This window comes from Oxyura jamaicensis, chromosome 14, assembly GCF_011077185.1.
Source record: "Oxyura jamaicensis isolate SHBP4307 breed ruddy duck chromosome 14, BPBGC_Ojam_1.0, whole genome shotgun sequence".
Taxonomy (NCBI): Eukaryota; Metazoa; Chordata; class Aves; order Anseriformes; family Anatidae; genus Oxyura; species Oxyura jamaicensis.
In genome coordinates, this window is record NC_048906.1 from 9,921,779 (window position 1) to 9,943,423 (window position 21,645).

General features: G+C 34.5%; 1 protein-coding gene across 3 annotated transcripts in view; it reads left to right on the forward strand.

The window, feature by feature from the left end:
• Positions 1-21,645, forward strand: part of SNX29 (sorting nexin 29) — a 132,061-nt gene that overhangs the window by 13,616 nt on the left and 96,800 nt on the right. For all 3 annotated transcript variants that reach the window (XM_035339398.1, XM_035339399.1, XM_035339400.1), the window contains exons 5-13: positions 1,276-1,456; positions 2,884-2,954; positions 3,805-4,053; positions 5,920-6,289; positions 7,232-7,350; positions 10,163-10,244; positions 10,767-10,849; positions 19,021-19,084; positions 20,362-20,490. In XM_035339398.1, the coding sequence (XP_035195289.1) occupies positions 1,276-1,456; positions 2,884-2,954; positions 3,805-4,053; positions 5,920-6,289; positions 7,232-7,350; positions 10,163-10,244; positions 10,767-10,849; positions 19,021-19,084; positions 20,362-20,490 (1,348 nt within the window). The remainder of the gene's footprint in view (positions 1-1,275; positions 1,457-2,883; positions 2,955-3,804; positions 4,054-5,919; positions 6,290-7,231; positions 7,351-10,162; positions 10,245-10,766; positions 10,850-19,020; positions 19,085-20,361; positions 20,491-21,645) is intronic.

Consider the following 21,645-nt stretch of genomic DNA (forward strand, 5'->3'; position numbering starts at 1 on the left):
GAGGTTTATCTTTTTTCTTTCCTCAAAGTTTTCTTTGAGGAATTTTTTTACCTTCCTTTAAGTGTCTGCTTTATGCTGCCTAAATTGAGGTTATGATCAGAAGCCAGCATAATATTTGAGGTGGTAGTGCACCATTCACTCCTACTACAGAATTATTTTCCATGTTTAACTTTTTTTTTTTTTTTTAAAAGTGAAGACTTCCATTAAACTGTCAAAAGGAGCGTCTGCATATTTCCATTAACAGATTGATGTTGTGAACTTTGAGGGATGCTTAGTTTTCTCAGTTTTTTTTTTCTTAAAAAACTGTCTTCCTTAAATTCAGTCTCTTAATATGTTGCAAACTATACAGATTAATAGCTTTCAAAATCTTGTAGTTATTTGAACAATTCATTTATAACAAATCAAAGCCACATAAACATTCATATTAATATTTTTTTGAGGTACTTGCAAGCAGTTGGCAATATTAATATCTATTGATTGCCAACCTATACCACGTAATAATGATTTAAGTGTTACAGGTGAATTATCTGATGTTTGATTGTTCTTTCCACCCTAAGAAAATGGTAAGAGGTGAATTGGGATAAGTATGTCCTTAAAATAAGTATGTTCTTAGTTAAGAAACAGGAACACCTGGAATACTTGGTGTTCCATTGTGCACGTACAATCGCTGATGTGGATTTTTGTTACCTGCAATTGAGAAACTGCAAGGAAAGTATTTTAGTGGAAAGGGGTATTGTTGCCTCTTCAATTTAACATTTGACTTTGTCACTTGCATGTCTACAAATTCTGGAGCTTTCCATTCTTTTGGACCTTGCTTCTATTGTTCAATAATTGACAGCAAAATAGAGTTTTAGAGCTTTTTTTTTTTTTATTGTATATTTTCAGCTGAACCTGTGAACCTGTTCTATGAATGAAATACTAGCTTAAATACACTGTAAAATTTGAATTTGATTTCAAGATATAAGATAGAATCCTTTAATGTGTTTGGCTTCTATAGTGAAGTAAAAAGTTTGAAGTGCTTAAGTAGCCTAAGTTTGTAGAAATAAATAACCTATTTAACTGAAGAGTTATACAAAGATGGTAAATGATTCACCTTTTGTACAAGTTATATACTGTTTTCCTGTTTGTTTCATAAAATTACATGATAGGAGATGATTGACTGTGTGTAACAATGTTGGTTTTGAAATAATATGGAATGAAACTTGCAAAATTAATGTTGATAGAAGAAAGTAAAATAGGTAATAGAGCTAAGATGGACTTTTTTTTTTTCCCCAGAGCCCGTGTTTTGGTACTATGTGAAAGAAGTTCTGAATAAACATGAACTGCAACGCTTTTATTCTCTGAAGACAATTAGTACAGATATTGGCAGAGGCCGGGCTTGGTTGCGCTGTGCACTGAATGAACATTCCCTGGAAAGATACGTTCATATGCTGCTTGCAGACAAGAATCGACTTAGGTACTGTATTTGATGTCATTGTAATGCTGGAAATGTGCGTGTATTGACAAATGAAATATGGAGATTAAAAAAACAAACAAACAAAACCCCCAAATACAGCTGTCATAATACACCATATTAACTGCTATGCTAGTGATGCTACTTAACCTCACGTGTTTATTGTGTTCATTTTTGGAATTTTGACAGCCACTGAGATACAGTGTCGTGTGCCTGTATCAACACGTAACCTGAAACTGGCTTCATGCTTACATGTGAGAATATGTGCTCGTATCATCATATTCATTTCCATTCTTGTTCCTGACACTCTTCCCTACTCTTTCAACAGTTTTCATCTCTGAGACCTTAATACCTTAATGAGAGGGGCTTTGAAATACCCCTCCCACTCTAATAAAATAACATTCAATTGCAGCCTTGATCTTATCAATTCCATAGTAGTTGTTTGTTGCCTATTTGGAGGTGCTCACCCTGTAATTTTGAAGCTCCACTAGTCAAGCAATAGGTAGCTGGTGCTTCAGGTTACTTGGAAGTGGTTTTGTACCTGTTTGTGAACCTTCTTGTTACAGAGTTACTGTGAGAATAATTTGCTATGTACTGTGAAATTCTAAGGTATTTTGGATGGATTCATTCACGCTTTTCCCTTCAATGTGTTCAGATCCTTTTCTTTTTGCAAATCTGTGGTATTCTCAATAACTGTTGAGCTTGAGCCAGCCCAGTGAATTCAGTAGGAAGTCACTGTTTCCATTTGCATTAACTAATGGATAGAATAGCAGAGCTGATTTCTTTAGTGCCTTTCATTCTGTTCCAATTCTCTGCACCTTTCTTGCAAGACAGATTTTGGTATGAAATCAAATAAAGACAAATATAGGAACAAAAAAAAATCTGAAAACTGTTCTGAGAGATTAGTAATTTGGATTGCTAAGTCACTACTTACTACTCTGAAGCTTGTTCTAGTATTTGTAATATATCAAGATTGTCAGTACTCTGGGTGTTGTACACGAACTCTTATTTGCTACAGAAGCATATTCTAGAATATTTAGGGTTTAAATGTTATCAAAATTCAAGTGGGAGTTACAGAATCACTTTATGTCCTGAACTCTTACGTGGTTTGGAAACTTTAAAATGAACCTGTCCTGTTTAATACAGGTAGATGTCTTTCTTGCTGTCTGTTTCTATGTTTAGTTAACTGAGTGCTGATAGCAAAAATACAGCATTGTGCTACTAAAAAGAACTAGATTTGGAACAAGTAACTTCACACATTCATAGTGAACTTTAGCATTTCTTACGTAATTGTGTAGATGGTCTATATATTTCAGGGCTTCAGGGAGTTACTGTGATATATTTGATCTGTTGGTGTTCTCGTGTTTTAAAAATGGAACATATGTTAATATTAGACTGCATGTTCTTTGCTTTTTCCTTTCAAATTTTAGTGTCTTCTATGAAGACTGGTCTTTTATGATGGATGAAGAACGTTCTAGTATGATCCCTACAATGGCAGCGGGTAAGACTTCTTATATGCTACTATTCTGGAAAAACCACTTCATTGTGAAGTGTTACTTCTGTTTATGATTGTAAGGTGCTTCTCTCACCTTGAGTTTATGTGGAGAATGTGCATCAGATGCACGTTCAGGGGTCAAGGTATTATGCAAGTTTGTTATGAACTGTTAAAACATTGAATCTGGCTTTTCTACTATTCAGAAGTCTTCCAGGCAAATTTTCTGACCCTTCACCTGTAACAGTAACTCCCCACCCCCTTCCCACTTCCCCAAACTGTCTCAATTTAAAGAAAAAATGGGTTGTTCCTGAGCTGAAAAGCACGAGGATAGACTTTTCTTAGTAAGGCCCAGATTGTAGGTAAATAGATGGGAGTAGAGTAAGAGTTAAGAACTGGCTACAAATAGCTTACTTTTATGGAGTTAATATATTACAGAAATGATAATTGTTACTGTGTACATCCACTTCCCAGATACGTGATCACATGCTTCCTTCCGCAAGATACCATTCACAGGAGGTTTTTTATAGAGTATAGGAGCCAACAAATAACAAAGCTGCAGTGAAACTGATTTAAAAATGAGCTTATAAATACACCAGTTCAGCTGCACATTAAATATGCAAAAAGTACTGTGAGCAGCCATCAAGATAAATTCAGAACTGATTGCATGAGCTTGAATAGTGTCTAACAAAGAATGGTATGTGGAAGGATAAGAATTCAGGCTCAGAGGACTGTGGGTAAATTTTTGGGAAAAATATTTTACATGTCAGAGCTTTGTTACATGCTTAGGTTCTATTTTTGTAACTTTTGCATGAAGTATGTAGTGGGGTTTTGATCTTATTTTTTCTTTTGTCTGAAGGTCTGAACTCCATTCTTTTTGCAATCAACATTGATAATAAGGATTTAAATGGACAGAGCAAATGTACACCCACAGTGTCTGATCTGTTAAAGGAATCAACGCAAAATGTAACCTCATTATTGAAAGAATCCACTCAGGGTGTTAGCAGCCTTCTCAGAGAGATAACTGCATCCTCTGCTGTCTCCATCCTAATAAAACCTGATCAAGACACTGACCCACTTCCTGTTCTCTCAAAGAATGTAAATGCTGGTAAGCATTTTTGCAATGTTAGAATCATTCAAAAACTTTTGAAATGTTAATGTGTGTTTAAATAATTTTTTCAATCAAATTTAATATACTAGTGACCTGAATTTCAGTTTCTTAATCATAAGAGTATGCCTCTCAATTTCTGATATAATGATTTTTTTCATTTTTCATATGATTACATTTGGCACTTTATCAGTCAGAAGTACACTGCCATATATCCGTTGTTACCTGCTGGATTAAAAAATCAGGTTGTTGTCTTCAAACACTACCCATGTTTATAGTCTGAATTCCTATTTGAAACAGATAATTACCACAAATGAAAATTTATTCAGTTTTTTAAGACAAAACAAACAAAACCCCAGAACACCTTTAAATGCTTTTGTGTTGCAACCAGCTTGTAGGGTATAATCAATAACATGAATCCAAAGTCTTAATGCCCTGTAATTTGAAATTAATTAAGTAAAATGTGATATTTATTCCACATTTTCAGTTGCAAAATAACATAGGAATATTTTACCATCTTTATTTCTAGAAGTAGAGCTGAGAGGATGCTTTGCTTTGTAAAGTTACAAACCTGCAGAAAGACTCTTGGATTTATGTATTTTTCATTTAAAAAACAAGGTTTGAATTTAGGCTTTAAATAGTTTTGGTTATGATAAAAAGAAGTGTGACTGCTATCTGGTAGGAATAGATGTTGACATAAAATCTATTTTTTTATTGGCATTTAAAATGGGTTTTGTCTTTAAAATGGTTTTCAAAATAAACTTGAAGTAAAGCTTTTATTTAGTTTTTTAAATGAGATTAAAGTAGGTGATACTTGACTTGGGATAACTTTTTTAGTATAGGCTTTCAAGATGAAATAACAGAACTGAAGTTGCATGTGTCTGTAACACAATGCATGTTATTTGTCTAGGTCATGCACATACAATACATGCACTGTAAAACTTGCAATAAATCTTCCATTGAAAAAGTTGGTGTATTCAAATGAAATTATGTGCTGAATAGTAAAGTCAGATGTTTAAATTAAAGTCCATGTTCTTTGCTGGCATTCTGTTTGCATTAAGAATGAATTTAACTTCTTGCTCTTAAAAGTATCTTAATCACCGTTGTGGATATATAACAGTGGGACTTCAATCAAACAAAACAGTTTAGTCACAATGTTGTGTGGATGAGTAAATTTCTGATATTTCTAGGGGTGCTTCAAATTTGCAAGATCATTTGTTCTCACTGATTACGATGTGCACATGAGGCTAGCTAATCATTGAAAAATGACTGTCACATCTTAGATGTGATGTAGTCAGGATTTCAGTGTATTTCAAAAGCAGGAACTAATTAGCTGAGAGAAGGAGCAAGACTTTTTTTCTTTCTTTCTGAAAACTAACTGCTCTATTTCTAGAATATAGACAAAACTGTCTTTATTTCATTACAAGTTGTTTTTATTTTCTCGAAATTGTTTCATGTTTTATCTGTTGTGTAGACATATCCTGCAATATACGCTAGCCATAATCCACGGGAGAAGGTGACTGAAAGGCTAACTTTTTCTCTTAAATTTAATTTAATGTTTGAACTTTTTTTCCACTTCCCATTGAATACTATTATTAATGCACATCTGAACTAACATTTAAAATCTGAATTATGTAAAGCATATAAAATAAAGATGGTACTTAAAGGTTTAAAAGCTAACATGTATGGAAAGATAATGAATGGCATCATGGATCTATTTTTTTTTTTCTAATTGTTTTTTCTTTACTAAGCTCATTTAGTTCATGAGTTCTGTTAAGAAAAATTACAAATGTATTTAAAAAAATAAAATAAAAATTAAAAACCTTACTTTTCTTTTTTTAAAATATGAAAATATATTGCTTCTAGATTTGAAATCTAAAAAGGATCGCAAAAAGAAAAAGAGAGTGACAAATATAATCTCATTTGATGAAGAGGAAGATGAACAAAATGTGGGGGATGCCTTAAAACCTCTGGTTACAGGAGAAAGTTCAGAGGAGAATTTAGAAAAATCTTCAGTTTTTATATTACCCTCATCTGATACCAGTCTTGGAAAAAGTTTGAATGGGAATGAAAGTAACCATTCATGGAAAAGCAATTCAGTGTTCATGAATGGAGAATATGAATACCAGAAACTAGACGTGAAGAGTATTGATGATGAAGATGCAGACGAAGACGAGCTATATGGAAAAACACTAAGAAATAAAGGCACAGAAAATGAAACTGAACCTTCTGAGAAGTAAGTAATTGAAGAAACAAGTGATAATTTTTTCATGCTTTTTTCTTTTTACTTCTTTTTTTCAGGGGTACCGGCTAATTTGTGTAACTAACAAAAATCCCTGCACTGTAGGGTTTTCTTTATTCATTCTTTGTTTGAATCATTTAGACTAGTTTGGGGATATTTTGTATCTAAGTTCCACCTAAAATCACAATATTGAGATTTCAGATGTTCTCAATGAGGTTCTCAGATATTTAAATTCTTGCATGATATAGCCAAGCTATAATTCTTACTTTTTATGATATTTGCTTATTCTTAGTATGATACCAACATGAGTTTGGCTTCACAGTAAACCCACGTATTTTTAAATGGAGACTGCTAGTATTCAGAGTAGATGTTAACCAAGACAAAACCATAAAACTGATGGTTTGGAATAATCTGATCTTAGAATCATAGAATTATAGAACGGTTTGCACTGGAAGGGACCTTAAGGATCATCTAGTTCCAACCCCCTGCCATGGATAGGGACAGCTCCCACCTCCCAACCAGACCAGGTTGCCCAAAGCCCCATCCATCCTGGCCTTGATCACTGCCAGGGATGGGGCATCCACAGCTCCTCTGGGCAGCCTGGGCCAGGGCCTTGCCACCCTCATAGGGAAGAATTTCTTCCTAATGTCTAATCTAAATCTCCCCTTTCTTAGTTTAAAACCATCACCCCTTGTCCTTGTCTTATCACTACACTCCCTGATAAAGAGTCCTTCCACATCGTTCCCATGGGCCTGCTTTAAGTATTGGAAGGTCACTACTAGGAATTTACGTACATTTTTGTTGTTTTATTACATGCAAACCAAAAAGTTGGCAGGCAAATAAAGGTTTTTTCTTGCAATGATACCTCCAAAAGAAATGTGAGTGTTGTGAAAATTAATGCTGACTATTTATATAGGATTTATTTTCTTAATCTAGGCCTCGTGAAATAGTCACATGCAACTCTCAGATATGCAGTTGGAGTCCTCTGCAGGTCCTGAATGATGACTCAGATGTTCTGTTTCCTGTCAGTGCTGTTGGCTCTTACTCCCAAACTGGTAAGTATTTTAATTCTATCTGTCCTGGTTTCAGTTAGGACAGTTATTTTCCCTCCTAGTAGCTGGTAGGGTGCTATGTTTTGGATTAGGATGAGAAGAGTGCTGATAACACGCTGATGTTTTAATTGCTGCAGAGCACTGCTTATACTAAGCCAAGGACTTTTCAGCTTCTCACTCTGTCCTACCAGCGGGCAGGCTGGGGGTGCAGCAAGAGCTGGGAGGGGACAGACCCAGGACAGCTGACCCAAACTGGCCAAAGGGGTATTCCATAGCATCTGACGTCATGCTAAACAATATATAGGGGTGGCCAGCCGGGGTGGGGGGGACGGCTGCTCGGGGTTGGGCTGGGCATCGGTCAGCGGGTGGTGAGCAATTGCATTGTGCATCACTTGTTTGTACATATTATTATTATTATTATTTTCTATCTTAATAAACTGTCTTTATCTCAACTCACAGGCTTCACTTTCCCGTTTCTCTCCCCCATCCCAGAGAGGGAGGGGGGAGGGTGAGCGAACGGCTGTGTGGTGTTTAGCTGCCAGCTGGGTTAAACCACAACACTATCTAAAGCCAACAAAAATTGTAAGAAAATTTCTAACATGGGACAGTGGCAAATAGTATGGGATTATAAGGATTTAAGAAGATACCATACAGCTGGGACAGGATGTTTAAATACATTTTTTTTTTTTTCTAGATAGGAGACAAAGTTACTTGAGTAGTCTTATACTTAGCTCCTATCTAAGCTGTTAAGTTGAGGAGGATTTACCCGTATCAAAATAGACCAGAGTTTTGTTGTGATTAAGCTGTGGTCTCGTATGTATAGTATTTTACTAATGATTTGGATGGCTGACTAGAAAGTATCCTTATCCAATTTCTAGATACAACTAAGTTGGAAGAAGAAGTGTTTTTGATAATTTGAATTTAAATTAATCTTGACAGATTGGAGAAATGATTAAATATTGGATGTAGTTCAATAGAAGCTGTTATCTGTGTATATACAGGGTGAGGAATGATTGGCTAGGAAATACTCCTTTGGAAAAGGATATGGGAGATATAGTGGGTTACAAGCTGATAGTGAGTTAGCAGTTCTGTGCTTCTACAGTAAAAGCACATTCTATACTGAGATGCGTAAGTGAAAGTGTCACTTGTAAGTTTATGCTCAGTTGGCTCAGCTGCAATATTGTATGCAGTTTAGGGTACTGCACTTGAACAGTGATGGGGACTATTTAGAGATCTTGACGAAAGCAATGTGAATGGCCAAAGAATGGAAGAGAAAGTCCAGTATCTGTATTGGTAACAAAACAAAAGAATTCCCCCTCAAAAATGTTGAAGTTAATATTTTACAAGCTGTTTATAAAACATTGCTTTTATAGAACTTTGTGTGTGTTCTCCTTTCAGTGACTCTTAGTAACTTCTCAGTGGCATTCAAATAATCTCTTGCAGTGGTAAAATATTTAATGCTTTTTGGATATACATTATTTATTCCGAGAGTTTAAACAGACTGTTAACTGAGTGGCTGTGAAATTCACTTCTGTAAGTAAGGTGATAAGAATAACAAGATTAGTACAATAATGCTGTACTGCCCTCTACTGTATTTCAACGTTTGTACCTCTTAAGAAATGTGAATGGTTAATATAAAGTACATCCTATTTTCTTCTAGTTTTCCCAGTAACTGGCAAGCTCATTATTATTATGACAAGATTGTTGCTAAAGCATAGTGAGCTTCTACAAAATACAGAGTTTAAACCCAGTGTTTTAGCTTATAGGTCTTACACAGATAACTAACAAGACATGTATCTATTTGAAATATATTATGACATACATTGTTGTATGCTTATATGAGTTTTCAATTTTAGTCTGCTGCTGTGCTTCAGGGATGTGTCAGGGCATATCATATCTCCATGTACCTAGAGATGAGAGAGCCTGAGCAAAAGTCAGGTGCCTGGAAGAAAAATGGAATATACAGATAGGAACTGAGCTTCAGTAAACTCTACAGCTTTAAAAAATGAACTTTCTTCTCCATAGTCATCCTGACATAACTCTAATTCCCATCAAGTTTTTTTCTGCTTTTTAAATTCTACATAATATTTTTTTAGCTCATGATTTCAGGTTTGTTTTAGGGTAACTTTGTAACCCTTACATACTGATATCCAGAAAATGTAAATGATTTTTCTTTTATTTTCTTAATACGTTCACAGAAGGTAGGTGTTGTTGTTTTTCCTTTCACCTGACACACCATCACGGAGGGCCCAGTGATGTGTATATTTTGATGCTGACAGTTGTGGATATGTGGACAGATATATATTATCCATACTTTTCTGAAAAGTATCTGATTCCTGGTATTTGGATCACAGCCATACGTACCAAATGTATGCAGAGCAAGTCAGAGAAAAGCTATGGTGCTCTGTTGGGAATGTACAAAGGATTGGTGCCTCTGCAAGGTTTCGGATATTGGGGACTAACCACAAATTTATTTCCTGCAAGTCACAAAACAGATCTGTAATGACTATCAGTTGCCATGTTAATTAAACTACTGGGGTTTGCAAAAATAACTTCAATAAGAAGTCTCTTAATAGATTTACAACATTGCTGTCAATGTTAAATGTCAATGTCTAAGCTATAAAAAGCAATTTTGCAATAATAATTTTTTCTAAACTGTTGGCTGTGTTACAGTCCCGCTGGCATTCGGTGTGAAAGTACAGAAGCCAGCTTTGGCGAAAGCCTTTAAACACTTAAAATTCTTTAGTAAAGGTAAGTATTGCTTTATTTAAGTACTGTTAATTGAAAACACTTATGCATGTGCATTCTACTTTAGATAACCTGGAGAATGGAGAGAGGCATGAAGGTGGTGTTCATGCAGTAGAACTGATTCCAAGAAGATCTGATCATCCTTTCAGGTACATGTCAAGTTTTAAAAGAAAAAAAAATGCTTTCCACCTGTAGCTGCTAGTTTAGTATTGTTGCCTAACAAATAGCTACTCAGTATTGGAAAACAAACTGCTATTAGGCTACTCTTGGAAATTTTTGGAAAGACAAATGCAAAAGCCTACACTTCCCTATTTTTATAGTTTTCATATATTGTACTTTTCCTGGTCATTTTGAAGAAGTCAGGTAGTTATGTCATTTTGAATTGACAGGCAGGTGTAGCCTCCAGGTTTTGGAAATAGCTTTTATGTTGTTGTTTATTAACCATACTCTCTGTGGCCTGTTGATTTGAAACTTTTTTTGCGTGTATTCAAAAATCAGACAAAACAGATACGTTAAAGGATAATTAAACATAAGTTGGTTGAATATGAGCTGTCTTCTGTGTTTGATTACATGTATTGAATAGATGACGGGACTTCTAGTTTCTTTTTGCTTCAGTTTTGAATTCAGGATTTTGTCTTCATTAATTGATGACGTTGTACTTTTATGACTAGAGTGGAAGTCAATCCTGCAGCTCAAGTGAATACTTTAAGCAATATGTTGCCATCAGCCACTGTGCCAGAATCCATGACAATTAGTAAGTACTTCCTTGATGTATCTAGACTAATGGAATTAACTTTTAAAGTCCTTCATTTCTACTCTTATTTCAAGAAGATCTGTTTAGAGAGGCATGCAGCACTTCATTTCAGATGTGCTGGCCACATTAGAAATGATTCTGAATTGGCTGATACCAGGTTATGGTTTACTGCAGCTTGTGTGACATAAGTCTCTTTTTCCACAGAACTGCCATAAATATTCTTATACTAGTTGTGGCTTCAGTATTTAAATTAATAGTAATGATTTAATTTGATTAACATCTTTCGATTTCTGCAAGTTCTGAAAATGCTAGTGGTTGGTTCTGATGTGATGTTACTTATTGGTCCTGCTTTTTAATGCCAGGAGAGCGAAGAAAAAAACCCCAAGAACTTTACACAGTCTGTGGTTTTAATAGGGAAAATCTGTTCAAAACATAAATGTGGCCTTTCATAAACAAAAACTTTATTTAAGATTAAGGTGGAAGGCAGTCTTATTTTCATTAGTGTTAAGAGTTGAACTGGACAGAATAAAATGGCCTTTGCTGTAGGAGAGAGATTAGTAGTGCTCTCAGTTTATTTATTCCATCTTCCATCCTTTTCTTTATGTAAACTTGCAGAAAGAAGACTTAATACTTAAACTGTCCAGCTATGTAAATAAGAAAGCCAGTATGGCTTTTTCTCTCTGTACAGAAAGTTCTATAATTGAGCTGGTGAATGTGGCTTTGTTCCTAAAGCTCTAGGGTATGTGTACAAATCTTAAATGATAACATTTGGGAATACAGAAGTGATGCAGACAAGATTAATTTGTGAAAGTGATTTATGAAATCATCAAAATGAATGAACACTACACTACTCTAACCCTGTGTTCTATTTTCATTTTCAAATGGTATCTGGTTGGCATGTTAAAGATAAGCCATGAATTTTTGCTGGATTCTGATTCAGGCTGTAGTAAATATCTGCAGAGTGAGCTTTACAAAGCTGAAAAATCCTTTCTTAAAAGTGCTTTATAAAGTGAAAATCTAGTTTGAGACTTTGACATAGTTGAAGATGTAGATGAAGTTACTGTTATAGCATGACAGTGCTTTCGGTCACTGGGTGTTTTCTGTTCATGGTGTTACTATAGTCTAATCCTTTTGTAGTTACGTTTCAGCTTTATTTTTTAGCAGTAGAATTTTAATGGAAAATGTCCTATTTCTATTGCACTTCACTGATTTTATTGTTTCATAGGTACCAGCAGGGGCCGCAGTTGGTCTCTTTCAGTTGCTCAGTGCACATGTTAGGACAGCTATAAAATAAAAAGTAAACCTTAAGATTTTCAATTGTTGATACTTAGAAGTTTCTACATGAAATGAACCACAGTATCAAAAGAAACATAGAAAGCTAATCGTTAGCTTTCTAGTTCAGACAAGGTTTTGAGGAAACATATAAGCTCTGAAGCCATTAGAACCATTGGTAAATAACTTAATTATTATAATCAAAATTCAGCTGGCTATACTTTTAAGTTGATACCATTATAATAGCTGATCCCAGATTAATTCAATAAAAATGCTTTATTCAAGTTTGTTGTTACTGATCGTAGATTCTCCATACAGCAAGAATTCAGTGCTATGACAAACCCAGACACTGAAGCTCTTTTTCTATATTGCAATTAGTGGAAGAATTATTAAATGGTGAGCCTCATAGCTTGGTTGCATGGCAACTAATTCTAACACATCAGGAAAGAAAAATGTAATGCAATAGTGTAGAGAGAAAAACTGTGAGTCTCCAGTGGCTGTGGATTTTTGTGCTGCTTAATTCTTAAGACAAAGCTTGAAAAGAGTTTTCTCTGAATCTGTTCTTCCCCTTTTTCCTTTCCAATTTGCTTGTAAAGTACTAACATTTTCTCAGTCCTTCTGCTATGCATGCAAAAAAAATGTTATGAAAGACTGTAATTTAAAATTTCTATTATCTTGAATGGTTTTCCTGAATTTATTTCCCTTGCATCTATATGGGTTAACTTAGCTGCAGATACATCTTAAAGGAAAACACAACAAAACAAATACCATTCAAGAGAAATCATAATCTGTAGGGTTAGATTTTCAATGTGCACATAGACATCATTTGAAATCTTGCATTACTTGATGAACATCTGTCTTGTAATCAACTCAATAAAGAATATCATTGTTGTACCATTACAACATTTTCCATTTTTTAAAAAAAATGTATTTATTGTGTCATGTTTGAATTGTAAGTAACACCATGTTATCCAATTATTGTCATTGGAAGACTGTATTTTCAGCCTTGTTTTACACCAGAAAAATCTCTCATATAGCATGAGTCATTTAGTTTTGTTTTTCATTTTTGTATAATTTTTTTTTTCCTATGGGGGAAAAAATGGAAGTTCCAAACCTTTCATTTTAGAAGGACTCTTGTAGTGTTTTTTTCACAAAGTTCTTTGATTGTAGTGCTAATTTTATTAAATATTTGGGAACTTAGTTATTCCACTGCAATTTTCCTTGTTTTTTAAATTTGGGTTTAACCACAGCAGTTAGTAAAGGTTGTAGCATTAATCGCTATTCCATAGTTTTTTCATACATTCTTGAGCAAACTCCCAGTTGTTCATGATCATTGAACAACCTTACTGAGTAACAAAAACTACATGTGATATTTTTTTTATCCAAGCGGTGTAGGGAAGTAATGTGCTTGTTTTTTGTACTCTGTTCTCTAAATAGCTTTTGATCTGTTCTTTAACTTGGTTGCCATCGGTCCCTGAAAGGTTTTCAGTTCTTGTGACTTCTCTGAAAGTATGGCTGTGGAAAGAGGATGTATAAATTTCATCACAGAAGAAAAAACCTGTAGTTTATCTTATGGACTCCTTTTTTATTTTTTTATCTTTTAAGCTAGGACAACTTGTTCTGTACTGTAGAAGGCCCAAAGTATATTGTCCATTTTGTTTCCTACTAAAATTTGCCTTATTAATAGTGACAAGACAGGATAATATTTAGAGGATTTTGGAGCAGTAAAGCCTTAATAGCCAATGTTCATGCAAGCGGCTTTGGGAGCATGTCTTTAAAGGTCAGACTTCTTATTTAAGATGTAACTAGTCTGCTGAAGGTTTTATTTTGTCTCAGAAGATACCCATGTAAACTTGCATCCAGGAAAATAAATTAAAAAAAATCATTTGTGTAGACTGCTCCCAGCCCTCCCTGGTATTCTATCTGCAGGATTGCAGAGGAGTGCTGCATGACCTTGTGTACACTGAGAGATGATTTCACTTAGAGCTCATTCTTCATACCAGGTGATTGCAAATCATGCTTATCCAATCTTTGGCTAAATAGCTCAAGAGTTGTGAAGCTTAAGAATTTTCTGGAAATTGCTTGGAAATTGACAGGTGCTTCATAAAGCATGGTACTTTTAAAACCTATTTCATGCTCTGGATGTGATTTTTAGGAAAGCTTTTTAGAAGCTAGATTATTCAAGTAGTATGCAAGTGAATTAAAAACATTTTAAAGCAAATACTTACTTTATTAGTAACTAGGCACTACAGATTAATTTCAATAATAAAAGTTAATTCTTGGAGTTTTAAAATGTGAGATTTAATATGAAAAATCTAATAAGCACATTCTTAGAGTTTCATGTTATCTTTTTACTGCTAAAGAAAGACTTGCTTTAGAGATTTTTTTGGTTTGTACCTGGGAGTCTTTTTTTTTGTTTGTTTTAAGATTTTTTTGTGAAAATAGTTGTTAAGATTACATAATTTGAAAGACTTCGAGTTATTTTACCTCTGTCTTTATGAAACTCTGATTACTACTTGAATTTTAGATATGTTGGGGTTAATGCTGCTTCTTAGTAACAGTAGTGTATCTCTTTCTGTTAATATTACTTTACAGAGTGTAAATGACTATATCAAGCTCAAAGCAGTTCAGAAGTAGGGCATAAACTCTGACATCAAACAGTTATCTGAAGCAGTTATACTTGGCTATCCTCCCACTGCTTTTTTATAAGAAAAAAAGTGGAGGGTGGGGAAAAGAGGGAGAAAGATTGAGGCTCCTGGTGAAAGTCAGAGAAATTTATGGTTGCTGGTACAACCTTGAAGTTGGTGTGTATCATCCTGATTGCCTCTCCACCCCATCCCCAGTTCCTTCTTCTAATCCCCACACTTAATGAGACATAAGTGCTGAAAAAAATGTTATAAACTGATCTGAGGCAAGCATAACACACAAACGAGAGTAATGAACTGTTGATGTTCTGGTAGATTTAAGATCAACCTGCTGCAGTGCATGATGCTGGATTTACTTTGTTGTGTTCAGCTGACTGCTCTCACACACTGAAAAAAAATATAGAGAAGCATAAGTGAGAGTAAGAAATTGCAATTTTAAAAAGTTTCGAATGTTAGGCTTGAATTAGGATAGGATTATGTCCTTTTAATTCACTTCAGTTACATCAAAATATCATGAATTTGGAAAAAAAAAGTTTTTTTTTTTTTTTTTTTTTTTTTTTAACTTGGTAATCTTTATTTATTTACCACTAGTAAATACTAGAGTAAGCACAGGCTGTGCAAACCTTCCTGGAAGCTTGGCTGCCCAGCCCAGCCCAGTTGTCTATGTTGGCGCTTCCTTCCACATCTCCACTGCTGTCTTTAGGTGGACAAAATTACTGAGAAATACTGAGTATGAGTGTTTGCTTTTGTGGTCCTAAATTAAGCATTGATTTGCTTAATTCCCATTCCTATACATGATTATGAAATTGGTAGTGTCTGCTTTGCTGTGTCTTTAACAATATTGCAAAATCTATGATTTTCAGAAAGAAAGATTCAAATATAAATAAGAGACATTTTAACTTCTTTTATTTCAAGAGGCTTTTTTCTGCCTTTTTTTTTTTTTTTTTCAAAATATAGTCTCTGTGAGAATCTTGCTTACATGCTCTGCTTACTTTGTGTGTTGGAGAGAGGAGTGAGAGAAGATAGAATAAGGGTAAGAAGATCAAGTTAGTAGGCCAGTTAAGGTTACAGTTTGAATAGGCAGGTAGAATTGGAAAAGTAGAGACAACTTAAAATCTGTCAATTAAATGTTAATAACTCAGTACACATTTAAACAGACTGAGGATGAATACCACCAGTTATTGTAGAGTAAGTACAGTCAGCCCTACAGTAACTTGTTTAGTAGCAGTGGTTTTAACTTATTGAGAGTCATAGAAATAACAGCAGCTTGCTCAGACTGTCACATTACCATATTTTAGTGACCTTCTTGAAACATTTAAAAAGCCATTGGCTTAATGCTTTCTTGAGGAGGATTCTGAATTCAACATAATAGTTAGAGATTGTTATTTTATTGTCGTGTTACTGTACTGAAAGCTTACTATGAATGTTTATTGCCTGTATTATACACTTGTACAAGGCTTGAACAATTCTTGGATTGATCTATTTTCCTCATGCTTTAAACAAATTTTTATTTTTCATGTTGACAGAATGTGGTCCATTTTCATAACACTATATATTAGTGGTGGTTACCTACCATAACGCTACATATTAGGACTATTACAATCCACCAGTTTTCTACAGGTGCCAAAAGATAAAAAATAAAAAATCCATTTTTTCCAAGCTGTCCACAAAGTGGCAGTGTCTCATCATAACCAAAATAATACTAATAAAATAATACTTTAGTCTCACAATATAGTCTTTTTTTTCCCTCCAAAACAACTACTAGTAAGAAGCTATTACAGACTATTACAGTCATGCAAATATTGGAGCACAGTATATTTTGTAGTATCAAATCTTTTCATTCTAAGTTTTTTTTTTTCTTTTTTTTTTTTTCCTCCTACAGCTGCTGCAGAAATTGCTATGGGTGTCTTCTGGTCAGAACTCTGTTCTTGCAAAAACGGTGTTCTGCGCTGTATGCCACATTCTTAATGGCTAAAAAGGTGTTCTGTTCTGCCCTGACTGCTTTCTGCTGTGTGCCTTTTGCCAGCAGCAGTACTTGCCAGTAAGATCACTTGGCAACTCTTTGTCTGAAAAGTAGTCCAGCAGAAAAATGTGATTTTGAGCTGGGTCAGGTCCTGCGAGGACACTGTATATAAACACTAGTGCCAGCATGGGGAAATGGGGAAGGAGGTAGGAGTGATGGGTGAAGAAGCATGCTGGAATGTTCTTTATGCTGAGAACACAGCCTTAGGAAATCTGATTAACTACTTAATGTAATCGCAGCTTTGGTTTTGAATGCTAGTAATATTATTGAGGTAGAAAGCAGAAATCTAAACATTTTTTTTTTCTTTTTTTTTCTTTAAGTTAGTTTTTAATACCCACAAATTTTACTTTGGCTTCTCTACAAGATTTGGAATCTTTCTTTTGGTTGGCTGTATAGAGAACTCACAAAGATGCTAAGTATACAAAAATAATTGTTCTTTCTTTGCTGAACTAATGGAGTGAAAAATCCCTCGATTTACTGAAATGTTTCTTGCTAATGCCAGCTACTTCTCAAGCTGTAATGTGGAATGGGTGGAAAAATAATTGTCCAATTTCTCCATGGCCAAAGAAGTAGAAATGGTTTGAAAAGAATCCACCATGAGCAAATAGGACTGGCAGATTTCAAGTGATATGAGAACCCTGCAGAATCCTGCAAGGGGAAATTAACCAGATTAGCAATGCCAGATTTGAATTGTGGTGTCTGTACTGACTGATACAATTGATTGATGTAGTATAAAGTTTTACGTTTTGTCCATTACTGAGTTGGACAGACTTAATCTGGTCCACAGTACAATGTTAAATATATATATATATATATATTTTTTTTTAATGGGCAAAAAGTTCTGTAACTGTAGAAAAATATGAAAAAAGTTATGGGTGAGCCAGTGAAATGAATGTAGGGCGAGAAGTAAGTTGTCCAGTGGCTTTGCTTGCTCGCAGAAATTAACTGATACCAGTTCTGTTAATATAGTTTCAGTAAAAGCTCAGAAAAATTGCTGACATTTGCTTTGAATACTTGCAGAACAGAGTAGGCTGATTTATTGTATTTATAAACAGGAACAGTTCATTTAACTGCTAGGGGGATGTTATAATGTAATTTGTGCCTGCAGAAGGTCTCTAAAATCATTGATAAACCTATGTGAAATTGTTAATGAAGCTTTCAAAAAAAATTAGTTTAGGGCACGTGTCCATTCAGATGTTTGCTAGAAGCCATTCAAGTCTTTGAACATGTGCTATATTTCATGGATTTGTGCAATATCTGGAAGTTGAAATCTGTTTTAGATTAGGTGATTAATCCGTAATATTTTTTTCAGTAAATTTATAGTAAATAGTAATAGTACAGATGTACAGTTGCATAGTAAAAACGTTATAATAGCTGCAGGACTCCAGGTGCATGGCTTTGAGATAACACTTCTCTGTACAGTACAGAAAAGCTACTCTAAAAAAATAAAAATTAACCCTAAAGAAGGCAAGGAAGTACTGACTTGCGTACAGGCAGAAGATTCTTAACTTATCCCCTCCCTGAAACTGAAAATCTCCCTTGAAATGGTAGTGCTGCTGAAGATGGTATTTCTTACAAGTTCAAAGAAAATGTCTTTTTTTTTATTTCTTGATGTAACAATGGAAAATATTTTTGAAGGTATTTATAAGAAATAGTTTTTTTTTTTTTTTTTTTAGGTTAATAGCAGAATTCAGAAAACCTGTTATCTCTAAAACAGTAGACTGAGCTTGAGTTGAATCAATCTCTCTTCTCTGGTCTCACAGTAATACTTGCATGTCTTGCATCAGGATTTATAGTAAGGAAAACGCTAGCAAAGATCTATAGCAAGGAAACAGTTGAAAATGGTACCCAAGTAACAATATATTTCATTAATATGCTTCCAGTGAAAAGGTGCATTGTATCCTAAGATGCCCCATGTGGGGCTCTGATTAAAAACAAATCAGCTGTAGCTATGGACAGACATTTACAAGTTTGCATTAAAGCCAAATACAGGCTAATTTATTTTGATCAGTACTTCTGATACAGTGTTTAAATAATAAAATTTTTGATAGCTTGCTCAAGTTGGTGATGAGATTGAGAACTGTTAGGTGCTTTGCTGAATAGCAAATGACCTTGATGTCATCTTAAGTATGTTGCTTAATTAATGCCACTGTGTACATGACTGTTAGATCTGAAATGAACAAAAATACAAACAGAAATTAATCTTTTTGTCCCTTCTTTTTTGTCTTCAGATGAACTTCGTCAAGCTATTGTGGCCATGATGAACAGAAAGGATGAACTGGAAGAACAGAATAGGTAGTTTTCTTTTTTCTAGTCAAGAGGCACTATATAATTTCAAAAACCTGTTATCATTTGATTTCTCTAATACAAGCTGTCCTTTGTATAAAGCTGTGCGTAATCCTTTTGTCATCCTCCTGATATATATATTATTTCTTTTGTAAATGTACACTTAATAATATTCAACTGTGGATACTGAAGAGTAGTGTTTACAGGTCTACTTTTTCCTTTGACTTAAAATCACATATAGCCATTTGTCTTTAGGAGGTTTCACAAGTTGTAGTTTTTTCAAAACCAAAACTTACGGCCGAAAGATTCTCATCTCTTAAGGCAGCTCTCTGAATAAGTGAAAGTTTGTCCTTATGCAAATATTCAGGAAGTTTCTTTTTTCCCCCCTTCTGGTGCCGAAATGATGTAGAACTGCCAACAACGTTACGCTGAAGGTGGCTGTCATTTGTGAAAGTCCTCATGTTTACCTGTGACAAAATAATGATGTAAATGTAAAAATGTCATTCATTCAAAATGCCATCAGACCTACTTCTTTTAGCATATTGGAACATGTGACAAGACAAATGAAAATATATTTGAGATGCACTATTGTTACTCTATAGAAAGACTAGGAAGACTTTTTTGGTAATTTATGTTTTTAAAAGAGATTTTAAGTATATTTTTTTTCATGGAGAGACTATCAACTGGTCCCATTTTGCTGCCTCTTCTCCTCAGTGCCATAATTGGTAGTTATTGTCCCATTCTGCTTCCTTTTTTTTGGTGGAGTGGGGTGTTTCTGTCATTCTGCTGACCTTTGGTATCTCATCAAAGGTTTTACACAAAGGTATATGACAGTGCTCTCAGTAGAGACAAGAGTCCTACCTGTCTCCTGCTCTGGCTAATAAACACGTTGCTTGTAGATTCTTTCTGAGAAGTAGGAGCTTGCACTGAAGCACTGAAATGAGATTATAAGCTACTTCCTATGATAGGAAATTCTTTTTGTGTGGTAGTGTAGTAAATACTGTAACAGGTTGTGCTTTGGCCATGCTGATGAGAATAATACAAATTAATAGTAAGCACTTGCAACTGATTTTTATTGGGTACTTTTTCCTTGCAGCTTTTCATATCCTTGTGTAATCAAATCAGTGTTTTTTTTTTTTTTTTTTACATTGAATAAAGAAATTTTAGGATGACAGTAGTGGTATCATTCAGATAACCTACTTCGTGATTCATTGAGGAATGAATGAATTTATTTCTGTCTCATTACTGTTTGCGGTGTTCTAACAGATGCTGCTACCTTCTTCCAGGTCCCTGCGAAACCTGCTTGATGGAGAGATGGAGCATTCTGCAGCACTGAGGCAGGAAATGGACAACTGGAGAAGGAAAGTCGCAGAACAGGAAGAGCGGCACGCCATGAAAGTCCAAGCCTTGGCAAGGTGAGGAGCACTGGAATACTCATAATAGCAACAATTAAAGTATTTTTTCAAAAGAAATTAGACTAATAATAAGAAATATATGCCACAGAAATAGTGGCAGTTAAGTAATGAGACTGATACAAAGGAATACATGTCAGGTAAATGTAAGTAGACTTCTTTCTTCATGTACCTTTTTTTTTGTCCAATTCTAACCCCACACTTTTTTTTTTCCTTCCTCCACTTGAAAGTTTGGAGATTCCTGAAAGAGGTATCACAATAATCATAGTCCTGGGATTTTTCCGTCATACGTGATATATTCTATTCTTAATGTTGTTGAAGTGCCTGACACGATCTGGAAATAGTAGTTCCCAAACCTTAGCTTTAAGACAGAACTTAAATATAATAGGGGGAAAATGGTTTAAGGAAAGTTTGTTCTGAATTATTCTTTCAGATATTCCCGTTTAAAAATGCTAGTACCTGTTTTTGAAGAGACGTATATTAGGAAAAAATTACCAAAGAGCTTGCCTTTCAGTGAATATGAAAGAAGATTTAGATGTGTGTGTACATACACAATTTTTTAATCAAATCTTGTATGTAGTTAAGGTTATGAACCCCCACATTCCACAAATTCATCTTGCTCTGTCAACAAGACAACAATCCTGTCATAGGATTTCTCTTAGGTTTGGTATCACATATACGTGCTTACATGAACACGAGTTTTCCGATTTTATTATTTTTATTGTTTTATTTCCAGTAATATTCTAATGTATGTTGTAACGAATGACTTGGAACAAGAATGTACAACTGTTACACTTCTTTAAGCTTTGACAAGGTCTGGAATGCTTTTCCAACTTGTATAACTATTTTTCTGGCAATGCTGTTAAGGGATCTTGGACGCCAACAGGAGACAAAAGTATCACAAGTATTTAATTGTTAAGCAAGAAATACGTAGATTGCTTAGAATTTTTATGTTCCAAATAGTTTCTACGCTTGTTTTCGTATCATTTAAGAAATGCTGAAGTCTTTGGGAGGTGGGGAGGAGGAGACAACAAAACTTCATATAGACATTTATTATTTAGTCCATTCCATCATTTTTCAGCATTAACAAAATAAACCAGCAATGAACAGTCATATTTTTTAAAAAAACAATGTATTTTTTCATTAATTTTTGTCCTA